Consider the following 12,646-nt stretch of genomic DNA (forward strand, 5'->3'; position numbering starts at 1 on the left):
CATCTCTCTACAAGCCGAGCCTACTCCCTCCTCACCAGTCTAACCAATGAGTTTCGGCGGAGGAAGAAAAAAAAAATCAGGCAGTGTGTTATGGGAGAGGATTAAAACAAGTGTGTTTAAGTAAAGAACAACGAAAGGTAGGAAGTGAGTTTCTCCTTCTTTTTTTTTTTTAACTTGCAGAGTTTATAGGTTTGAATGAGGGGCTGTAAGTGCGGTGGCTTGTTGTTATTGATCAGCTGCATGTTTTCTTGTTGGAAGTAAGACAAAGACAAACGATGTTATCAAAGTCTTCATGCTCAGTGCGACGCTTTGCTTATTATTATGATCAGGGAAGCTAGATCGTCGTTTTGCGCCCCTGATCGCAGGTTTTGGAGGATTTCAGATGTGCAGCGGAGTTGATTTATTGTGATGAATTATTAAGAAAGCATCCAGGAGCGTTTCCTGTATCGCCTTTATTAGATTAAGTTGTTGAATTGAATCGGCGGCGGACGTGTTGCTTTTTATAGCCTAACTTTTGCATGGGTTTTATATCATAGCCTTTGAATCTGATTATATTCCGAGTTTTAGTGAGTTAAGTTTGAGATTGATGCTTTTGGGTAACATCTGGTTTCCAGACTCACAGCTGGCTATTAAAAAAAAAAAAAAAAAAAAAGACACGGGCGCTGTCCCTGGTGCTGAGAGCCAAACCTACACTCTGTCTCCTAACAATGTGACACTTAGAGTGAAGGATGCTGGTAGAAACAAATCCAGCCCCCGCCCTCATACTTTTCTTCCTCTCTCTCAAACAGTTCAGCAGGGTCAGACACGCTTTTGCTCAAGGACACTTCAGCAGGGCGGATGCTTTCCACACTGGAGCTCCAACAAATGAAAGTCCTACTCTCAGTTTTATGTTATCTCCTGGTGCAATAAAGCCACTCAGCCATGTGCCTGCCGGATTCCTGATTATATCTGCCACTTTCTCTTGTTTACCCACTGAATAGGGGAGAAAATACCAATTTTGTGCCATTTAAATTGTTGGAATTGGAAACAATGAAAGCAGATGCATGCAGAAAATGATACCATCAGGTTTTTGTGTGTATTTGTGCAGATAGCCTCCTTCTTTTGTGAATTAAGAGCTTTTAAAAGCAGCAGGTTTGACTGACTTAACTGAATCTTTACAGGGATCTGATCTTGGCTCCTCAAAGCACAGCCCTGCCACCTTCATGTCCTGTCTCCCGTCATTACCGAGGTGAGATGATACTCCTCGCAAGGGGATAGCTCTGACAGGCAGTAATAACAGATTGAGTTTTGCTCTGGTCCCCCGGGACTCAACGGGAATCTCTGTTCTTTTCATGAAATCTGCACCAAGTCAAAAGAGCCTGTCTCCTGTGAGCGTGCCACGTCTTTACTGAGATCCCACGAAACCCACCACTTCATTTTCCCATCCCTCGGAGCTACCACATCGCACTGCTTCACTCGCCCTGAGCCAGGATGAATGATGTTCAGGAGGCCACCTCCCCTGCGACCAGCCTCAGCGGTCCGGCTACCTGCGTCTCCAAAGTAGAGCTGCGCGTGTCTTGCAAAGCCCTGCTGGACCGAGACACGCTGAACAAGTCAGACCCATGTGTCATACTCATGGTGCAGAACAACGGACAGTGGACAGAGGTGAGCCCCCTTTCCCCTGTTTTTGTTTCTTCTTTAATCTGTGCACAGTTTGGACCTTTTGGGAAAAAGTGTGAGCCTCAACCACCAGTTCTATAGGCAGCAGTATATAGCCTTTAAAAATTAATTCACCATCTATTTTTAATCTCCCTGATTCATTAACCACATTATTTAATGTGTAAAGAGTCGTGTCCTGAATAACACATACATAAGAGTTCAAATTATTCACATTACAGTGCCTGGAGGTGATCTGAGCAACATGTTTTCCTAATGGTTACACAGACTGGAGAGCACAGTTGGCCAGCCTTCCCTTTGTTGTCCAGTGCCACAGATAAGCTCAGAGTTTAACACGAAGCAGTGGTGATGTGTGAAATGTTTTACTTCGGGATGAATTTTCGGTCCCACTCCAGTTATCCCTAAACCTGTGTTGTCATAAATCATCAACCAGGGAGATAAATCTGTTAATGGTTTGCTGAACTTGCAGCTGTTTTTCACTCTTTCGGAAAAGATCATGGCTTACACAACAGCTGTCTGACTCCGAATTAAAAATGTCAAATGGAGAATGCGTATGCAGGGAGAGAGTGAGCACTGGCTGTCTCCATAGTTCACTAATTTTCAACACATTGTGCTGCCTGCCCTGTATATATATATATATATATATATATATATATATATATATATATATATATATATATATATATATATATATAAATATATATTCCACTGGTCTACATATGTGGGCAAACAGTGGGTTGGTAATGCGATGAGGTGTGTTCCAGGTGAAAATGTTTACTTTCTTGGATTGGTCCCAAGCTGATTTGGAGCGTAGGCAGCAGGTCTCTCATTTCCCTGTTAATTAAGTCATTTGGTTCATGAGGGGAAAGTCAAAGCACATGTCTCCATTAAGAAGAGGATGTGTTAAAACGTAGCAGAGGATATCTAATTATATAGATTTTTTTTTCTTTCTCTCCCCACGCTACTCTTCATCCAACAAAAAGCTATCTTTTCAGGGAAATGGGAGATAATAATTAAGTGTAACTCCGCCAGATTCCCGCCACATGGGAGTCTTTGGTTGTTTGATGTTTGGGATGTATGAATGTGGAACCTCGAGACACTATCATGATAAAAACACTTGGCTGACAGTGTCGAGCACGTAGTTATGGATTTTTCTTGGTTGTAATTTGATAGGAGGTCATTACATGAGATGATTGACCTGGGTTCAATGAAGCATGTGCGATGGTCCTATTTTTAGCTTTACTAAGTGAGCCAGTTTTGTATGATTTGAAAGAATAGACACATGCAGCCAAGTATTACAACTGCACCGTACTGAAGTACAATTTTAGGTATTTGTACTTTACTTGAGTCTTTCCATTTCCATTCCATTTCTGTTATACTTCTTTTTTTTTTTTGCCAGTTGCCAGAATAAAATGTTCAGAATAAAACGTTGGCACTCGCAGATACCAGCAGACAGATGTTTAAAACCAACATTTATATTTTTGGCCCAAACATGAGGTTTTTCTCATCCTGACCGGGTGGTTTTTTGGTGCCTAAACCTGACCATGCTTTCAAAACATAAAATTTAAAATTGAAATGGAAAGGAGCATGAATTTTTAACTCAGGGGCTACATATGAAATGTAGAAATTTAAGATATCCATGGTTTGCAGAAACATACAATGCCAACATTTATTCTGGCAGATGTACTGTAGTTACTAGTTACTAGGAAGATACCCATATTACACACAAAACACACAGCCATCTTATAAAATATGAATAATACTCAAAGATGGGGTAGGAAGTTGTGCAAAAATCCCATAATGAACTTTAAGCTTAAATGCAATCCAAGTGGTCTGAGAGAAAAGTTGTTTGCACCTCCCCATGGCTCCTTTTTTTAGCCTGTAAGATTTTGGCCAATCACTGGTAAATTCAGAGAGAAGGCGTTCCTATTGGCTGTCCTACAAATGCAGATGCGCGTGCACGTCCCCTTCGATGAACACCTCATTCAATGGTGGAGAATCCTCGGGAGAACCGAGGCGAGGGAACTGTGGAATTGCTAGCAAATTCTACGTCTCATTTGTGGGCTAATAAACAGATAGAGAGAAAAGAGGGCAAGGAGAAGCTGAGTTAATGAGCTGTGTGCAAGTTTACAATGAAATAAAATTAAATAAATCCATGTATGGGGAACACATGGCTTACTGTTTGAAGGGCGTGCATATGGATATACTGTGGTTATCTGGTGGGAGGGGCACAGGATGGAGAAGGGAGAGCTGCAGGAGGAGGGTGAATAAATCAATCTCAATATCTATCTATCTATCTATCTATTGACATGACAGAGTACACAAGTTGTCTAATCCTCCGCTGTCAGATCCCTCAGCACAGGGAGGCACCGTTGCCTGTGCAAATTGTTTACTTACGTCAACAACTGAGTAAGACGCTGTGCCCACTCATAACTCCGCCACCCTCTTTCTCTTTTCTGAGCTCACACTGTATGGCCCCACTGACTCGCAGCTGCTATTTGTCGAGCTGCGTTTATTTCATTATTACATTATTTTACCACCTGTTTGCTTCCAAGGACAGAGGCAGGGTGGAGATGACTTGACGTTTTTCTCCCACAGCAGATGCCTCATCTTTTTGTGTAAACCGGACTCTACGTATTTTCATGATAGTGAGTTAATTCAAAACCTGATCTTACTGCTGATATCTCACCTAAGCTACTGGGGCTTGTTGTGATCGAGCTGCAGCGATAATGCTCTGCCTACCTGGCAGAACTGATTAGAGAAAGCCTTAATTTTCCATGTCAGAGATCTCTCTATAATTCTGGCCCCACACCAACAACAAACAGGCGTCACAGACTTTCGGCACAACCTATCCTCCGTTGCACTGATAAGCTTTCATCAACAAACAGACTCATCAGACTCATCCCAAATCTGTCCGTCCAGATGGCACAAAGCTAGGAGGAAGAAGCGAACAAGAGCAGACAATAAAGAGAAATGGGGATGAATGAGACTGAAGAAGCCAAGTCCTAGCTGGAAGTTCTTTTCTTTCTTTGTGATGTTTGCCAGAGTGAAAAGGAAACAGTAGAGCAATCCCTGCTACTAGCCATCCATCGCATTTATTATTGTCTTACATTATCATTGTTTTCATAATGAGGCGGATGTTAACCAAAGAACTTGTCGTGTTATTCATCTTAAACCGTGACAGAGACCAAAGTGTGTTTATCTCCAACCCAGCGCTGTTTATTTCTCAGTTCAGGCAAATGAAGATGTGACAAAACAAAACCCTAGATTTTAATGTGATACATTTTAACATTTACTAACCAACAAATTGAATTGCAAATTGGTAATAAGTTCTGTGCAGAAGGGTGCTGAATGCTGGAAAACAAAAATCAAATGTCAACAGCAGGACAGCAGTCCAATTAGATTGTTTATTCGTGCAGAGATGTTTCAGGCAGACGTCATTCCTCAGCGGTAAGCTGGCAACAGTGAGAAAACAAGGGGTGCACGATAGTATCGACACGTCATTGGTATCAGAAGATAAAGGCTTTGAAATTAATTATCAGAATCAACCTGAAATGAGCATTTCTGCACTGGTTGTGCCTGTTGTTGCAATTATCTCAGGGGGAGCATCATCCAAACCTGTTAAGATAGAATCAGTTTATTTGTCAAAGTAGTTCTTTTGCCCAGTGAATGTGAACATTTTGAAAAGCATTGTATTTTGTGTCTGCATCTGCCAGTGGATCACCACAGTAGGAGCAGGCGCATTTGATATGTTAATTCTACCAAAGGAGAGACTTGATGTTCTCTACAATTAAGGGAAAAACACATGAGCATTCGGCGTCATGGTGGTGCAGTGGTCAGCATTGTTGCCTCACAGCAAGAGGGTTTTTGGTTTGGGTGGGGGTTTAAACCCTACAGTTGGGGAGCCTTTCTGTGCGGAGTTTGCATGCTCTCCACATATCAGCGTGGGTTTTCTCCAGCTTCCTCCCACAGTCCAAAGACATGCAGGTTAATTGGTGACTCTAAATTGTCCGTAGGTGTGAATGTGCGCATGAATGGTTGTCTGTCTCTATGTGTCAGCCCTGCGATAGTCTGGTGACCTGTCCAGGGTGTACCCTGCCTCTCATCCAATGTCAGCTGGGATAGGCTCCAGCACAGGATAAGCGGTTACAGAAAATGAATGAATGAATGAACACTTATCGAAATCGACATCGCCAACTGGCCAAAATTAGTTGGAAAATATCAGCATATCAGATAAATTTATTTAGCATAAATCTAATATTGCAACCCAGTCTCACTCCCAAGTTGTCAAATACCCACGCTTGGTCAGTTTTGCTAGTATGTGTAGCATGCTATTGATGCATGTGATGTGTGTCACATGATGTTACATTACATTAGTAAGAAACTTAGTTATTTTAGTCCAAACCATGATGATTTTTTTCTAGTCCTAGTTGTTCATTTGTCATCTTAACCTGAGGAAATAAACCTAAATGCATAGTTTTTGACCTTTGTTCTAAGTTTATTTTGAAAAGAGACTGTATGCATTTAACAAGTGGAAACTGTACATTACTTACAAAATCGGACATTTTCACAGGTCACAGGTTTGTTGTGAAAGGACACAATGCATGTTGCATGCTGTCCCTGAGGGAGGGTTACCTAGGGTGTCATAATTTAATGTTAAGGGCCACAGACCAAATGTTGGTATTTGATAAGTTGGGAATCTTCGTGGTGAAGAGCCAGATGGTGAAGCTTTCAATCTACTGGCCCATCTACGTCCCAACCCTCACCTATGGTTATGAGCTCTGGGTAGTGATCGAAAAAATTACAAACGGACGAAATGAGTTTCCTCCGTGGGGTAGTTGGGCTCAGCTTTGGAGATAGGGTAAGGAGCTCTGACATCTGGAGGGAACTCGGAGTAGCGCCGCCCTTTGCATCGTAAGGGGTCAGTTGAGGTGATCAGGATGCCTCTTAGGTGCCTCCCGTTGGAGGTCCCACTGGTAGAAGGCCCTGGGGTAGACCCACGACGCGCTGGAGGGATTACATATCTCATCTGGCCTGGGAACACCTTGGGGTCCCCCAGGAGGAGCTGGAAAGCATTGCTGGGGAGAGGGACGTCTGGGGTGCTTTGCTTGGCCTGCTGCCCCCACGAGTCAGCCCTGGATAAAAAGGATGAAAATGGATGTATGGGTGGGAGTGAGAATGTGTTGAATATTGTGCATCCTTAGTAACAACTATACATAATGAAATAAACAAGGATTGTGTCATTTTAGGTTTTATAACGCAGACGGGTTACAAATAAGGAAAAAAACAAAATAAATGAAAATAGAAGATAGAGAAGCTGCTTCTTAAGAGAAGCTGAGTTTTATTTGCATGGTCCACTTGCTCCATTAGACGGAGGAGTCACTGCAGATCAATACAGTTATTCATGAAGTAAGTCATCATTTTTTATGATGAAATATTTCCATCCTGATGGGACTGGTCTCTGTCAGGATGGTAATGCTCTCACTGAAAGGGGTCGAATGGTTCGATGAGTATGAAAATATATTATAAAAACATAAATCATGGTTTTAAAGCCTTTACAGTGTCTGGCTCTCAAGCCAACTGAACACTTATGAGAGATTTTAGACCAGCGTGTTAGACAACGCTTTCCAACATCATCAAAACCCCAAACAGGGAATATCTTTTACATGATGTCCATCAACATCACAACATACCCGTAAGCGAGGTGGAAAGCCTGCTGTCATAAAGAGGGGGAGATCAAATAATGATCTGAAAATTGAGATAATGGTGCGCATTTCCAGACAGTCTCTCCTGGAAGGTATTCACAGTGTTGAACTTGTTTTAACATATGGAAAGTGATGGGAAGAGTGGGGAAAGAATACAAACAGCTTTAGAGAGAGGTTCAAACATTATGCTTATCTGAAAAAGGCTATCGCTACCAAAGCCACAAGATGAGAAACAAGAGAGCAATTTCACCAGTGTCTGAGGTCATCATGACACAAGTCTGGACTTGCTCCATGGACGATGAAGTAATGACTTTGGACACCGGTCTGTTCTCCTTTGTGGTGTATAATTTCATAGATTTGGCTTTCAATCCCCAAATCATGCATTAAATATAAACATAACTGCAGCATATCATGAAAATTGTGAGGTTTTCTGCATGCATGTCATCATTTAATGACAGAAAATAACCTCTGTAGATGTAAATATCATGTTCAAAGATGATTTGTCCTTGTGACAAATTGGGCAGCATAAAAACGTTTGTGGAGCTGTGTGAGAGCTAAATCCTACATCATGAGCAGATGGGGCCTCAGAGAGCTCAGCTTTTCCTTGTCAGGCACTGAAAGACAAGCATGGACATTTTCTGTACGCTGAGATTAAATGTCAGAGCCCTCCAATCTTCTCTCACATCATCCTCTTGACGGAATGTAATATCACTTGCCCTTCTGTAGACACTGGTGTTCCTCAAAATAAGTATGACGATAGAAGAAGTCATGTTTTCCAGTCCTGTTTATGTGAGATCTTGCTGTGAAATTATATAGATTATAATCTGTATAAGTGCTGTAGCTCCACAAAGTATATTATTGCTTTTAAAGGAATGCTTCACCCACAGAATGACCATTTGTATATCAATTACTCACCCTGCGTTATGCTGAATTCATGAAGATGCTGTTTTTCTTGCATGGCTCCATGTTGAATTCAGAATCCAAATATTGAGATAACTCTTGATGAATTAAAGTCATAGGAGGCTTAACAACCGCCACACTTATTAAAACGTCAATTTACAAACTCTCACACAACTCATGCAGTATATTCCAAGTCTCATTTATCCAGTTGTATGCTCAGCACCTCCCACACACATGCATTTTCCCTAAAATCTTAGTATTCAAAACACTGTGAATTCCACTGAAATCCCACCTCCCATTTTGTTCACTGGTCAGGAGTCCTCATACAACAGTTTGAATGATATCCTATGAACTAGCACCCCACAAATGATGTTACGCAATTAATGTAAAGTTCAGTAACAATCTGAAGTTACAAAGATTAGGTTGAGGAAAAGAAACATGGTGACAACGTACCTTAAAATGATTCAAAGTTCACTCCAAGTTCACATAGTTTTGAACATTGGTCTCCTGGGAAAAGTCCTGTATTTTGTGACACATCCACTGCCCCAACCTGCCTCCTTATGGGTACTGCTGGGACTGTCTCCTTCTTTAGTCTCATCAGCCCATTGGTCACTTGATCGCAGCCTTCCAAAATACATGGGTTACGCATGAATTAATGGCTCATGATTATGTGGGATATGTACGAATTTTGGGGCGTTACTTTTCATGGGAAAACTTACCAACAGTGCATGAGAACAGCCTGCTCACTCATGCTTGTCACTTCCTGGTCAAAGAATAATCTGGCAGGTCAGATTTCAAAGGAATGCATGAGCAGAAATCAAATGCACACACTTGCCAAGGTGCGCTACTGAGATGTGCATGTGACTGGTTATGCGGAAGTGTTTTGAATAGTAAGATTTTAGTAAGAATGCATGTGTTTGGGGAGTGTTGAGCATACGACTAGATAAATGAGACCTGGATCTGAGTTGTGTGAGTGTTTGCAAATGGATGTTTTGATATGGTTTTGCTGTTGTAATTAAACACGGACCCCTATGACTTCAATTCATCTATAATTTTTTCTTAATTCACCCAAGGCAAACAAGATAATAAGTTTTCCTCGTGAATTCAAAATATAACATTGGGGGGTAACTGATATGCAAATGATCATTTGGGGTTGGAGTATCCCTTTAATCACGTTCATAGTAAGTTAAAATAAGCAATATTACAATGTTTAAATATATTGAAACATGTGTTCTCTCTCAGCTGGACAGGACGGAAGTGATCAAGAGCAACTTGCACCCGGTCTTTGCCAAGGTTTTCACATGGGACTACTACTTTGAGGAGGTTCAGAAGCTGCGATTTGAAGTGTACGACATCCATGGAACTCACAGCATCGGGACCCGCGATGATGACTTCCTGGGTGGGGTGGAGTGCACTCTTGGCCAGGTAGGCAAATGCTACTGTCTTACTTTGCCATTTTATTGACTTGTATTAGCTGGTATTGTGCCCTAACACTGTGATTTGTCTGTAATGAAACACCTTAAACATGCAGAAGCATCTCCCTTTGTGATGTCAGTAGTAAATATACCCGATGCTGGTATTGATGACTCAGATCCCTCTGCTCTGTGCTTTACTGCTGAGGAAGGCTCAAGGGCAACAATGTGTTTATCTTGCTCTTTGCAGATCGTGGCCCAAAAGAAGATGGTGAAGCCTTTGTTGCTGAAGTATGGGAAATATGCCGGAAAATCCACCATCACGGTAGATTTCTTACATTGTGCTTTCGACCTTGATGCTCTGGTGAATTAAATTGTCTAGATTGCTGGACATCAAGAAAGGGGAAGTTTGTGGCTAATGGCCAGTGAGAGCTGACAGAAGTAATGGATGGCGAATTGATGGGTGAAATGGATGTCTGTGTTCTTTGACTTTGTTTTTTCCTATCCCGCATCTGTTCACTGTCAGGCACCATAATGGATTTATATTCTATCTTACTTTACCAGCATAATTTGATTTTAAAAAATGAACAGCTCAATCCTGTACTTTTCGAACAATTTTAAAACATTTTGTTTTGATAAAGTTGAGGGCACCACTCACAGAATGGCTTCATGTTGGTGCTGTGCATCAGAGAGAGAAAGTTTACATCCTCTCTGAGCACTTTCTACATGCTGCTAGAGTCCATTTTTGGTGGCATGGGGCGCCATTCCTGCTAAGCATGCCTATACACACAGGGAAGCAAGAGGAAATGATGCATGTGTAAGATATCACATGTGTCAGATGTGGATGAGGAGAGCTGTTGGTTCATTAACCATGATCTCACAACAAGCCAGTCGTGGTAGCATAGAAAATATAATGTTTGGGAATACACCAGAGAGGTGGACTAGATTCAGTAAGCCTAAACGTTTTCTGTGTAACCATGTATGTATAAGATGTAGACATAATAACAGGGCTTGTTCAATATCGTGCAACCCAATACAAGTGCTCTTCAGTAAATTAATATGGCACAATATTTTGACGGGTAGGTAACACTTCAATTAATAGAATCAGATTAGACTGGATCCCTGTGCTACGAGTGAAACTTAAAGGACAAAACCCTTTTTAAATCTTAATCATTTCATCTCTCGCCAGAGTGCGAGTGCGACTTTATGTGCGACCAGAGCCAACAGCAAAGAGCTTTTGAGGGCCTTCTGGATAAGTGTAAGAGGTCACACAACAGGAGGTTTGGACCTATTCATCTTCACAAATATAGAGAACTCACTGCGCCATCATTATGTTAAAGCCTTATTCTGCATTTAGTTGCTTCCCACACATACTGACACTAAAATATAACCTGCTATATAGGAAGTGTGATTGTTTTTAATATATGTATAAATACGCCCATGGATGTATTGTATGTGACAGAGACACAATCAGCCGAATACAGTTTATTTTTAATGAGAAATTATAACAGTTAGGAAACACAAACACATACTAACAGATATAATTGTACTTCTAGATGCACTGAGTCACACCACGCTGCCTTGAATTACATTTACATTACCAGTTTTAATGCTCTGAGTTTACATCAGACAGGCTTCGTCATCATTCACAGATAATTCAGACATGTTTAAACAGTCATTTTGTCATTCCTTCTCTGTTTTCAAGTAGTAAGTGGCAGATGCTGAGCAAAATCATAACAACAGCCTCAAAAGATGATAAGTAGCTGCTTTGACAATAGTAAACAGCTCTAAGAAGGATGCACCTTCAAGTGAGTAGCCCTGTAGCACGTAGAGGCAAATCCCTGATGGCTGAGCTGACACACCGAGTCAAACTGAGTCAAGCCAAGCCAGCACATGTGTATGGAAAAGAGCCACTATTAACAGTATCATAACCTTAACCTGGCGCAGTTGTAGGGACAGTGGAGATCTAGTGCATAGACCTTATATCTTTGAGTTGGTCTAGAGTCAAGCATCAATCAGTGAATATTGCAATATAAATAAGTACAACATGGATAAACAAATTATTAATGGTATTATTACACAGTAAATTGTTAAAACAGCTCGTGCCTCCTTTAACATCTCTGAAGCATTGCTATAATCTAAACAATGTACAACATATTTATCTTAGCCTGTAATCTGACTGAATTAAATGCTATGGCAAACAAAGCAGATCGCCAACAACAACAACAACAACAACCAAATAAATGAACAGTTATCATCAGCTGCCACTGAATGAACAAACTGGTAACATGATCTGTTAAGGCACACCTGTGGGGTATTGTCATCTGGCAGCACTCATTGTTTGGGGTCTGTGGGAGGGAGCGGCGAGGACTTCAACACTTCAGTATCATCATTATCAGGGACAAAGTGGTGTCTGCTTTTTCTCACATCATGTTTACTTTTTATAATCAGTCTGCATGTTCATGTAGATAAACGATGCATGTGCACACAAAATGCCAAGTGCCCAAAGTGTAAGGGCCCCTCCTTGACCTTCACCTGCAATATGCTGCTCAAAGAGACACTTACCGACCAGGAACAGACTCAAAAGACTACAAAGAAATGGAAAGGAACTGAAAAGAGACAAATTAACTACATAAAGGGACGAAACAACCTTAAAGTCATAAAAATGACTACAAAGAGACAGAAAACAACAACAAAAAGAGGCAAAATCACCAGAAATATTTGTTTCTTGCTCCTATGTAGAAGAGGTGATGTGACCTTTTCCTTGTCTGTGCCCAGGAGCCCATTGTCCCATAGTCCACCCACGGCCAAGTGAATACTACAGTATGTAAGAAAAATTATGTGAGCACTTTGTGAAGTTTTAGTAAATGTAGCTGTCCTGCGTTGTGTTTACTTGCTCCATTTTAGTGACCTGACTGTCAGGAATCAGAAGCTGATCTCATCTCAGAGCAAAAGATGCCTCGTGTGTTGAAC

General features: G+C 41.3%; 1 protein-coding gene across 1 annotated transcript in view; it reads left to right on the forward strand.

Moving 5' to 3' along the window:
- The window catches only part of cpne7 (copine VII), a 41,740-nt gene continuing 29,094 nt past the window's right edge, over positions 1-12,646 (forward strand). Inside the window, exons 1-5 of the mRNA XM_033626272.2 lie at positions 1-137; positions 1,161-1,228; positions 1,349-1,644; positions 9,504-9,686; positions 9,924-9,998. Of these exons, the coding sequence (XP_033482163.1) occupies positions 1,471-1,644; positions 9,504-9,686; positions 9,924-9,998 (432 nt within the window). The 5' untranslated portion in view covers positions 1-137; positions 1,161-1,228; positions 1,349-1,470. The remainder of the gene's footprint in view (positions 138-1,160; positions 1,229-1,348; positions 1,645-9,503; positions 9,687-9,923; positions 9,999-12,646) is intronic.

Source organism: Epinephelus lanceolatus, chromosome 2, assembly GCF_041903045.1.
Source record: "Epinephelus lanceolatus isolate andai-2023 chromosome 2, ASM4190304v1, whole genome shotgun sequence".
Taxonomy (NCBI): domain Eukaryota; kingdom Metazoa; phylum Chordata; class Actinopteri; order Perciformes; family Serranidae; genus Epinephelus; species Epinephelus lanceolatus.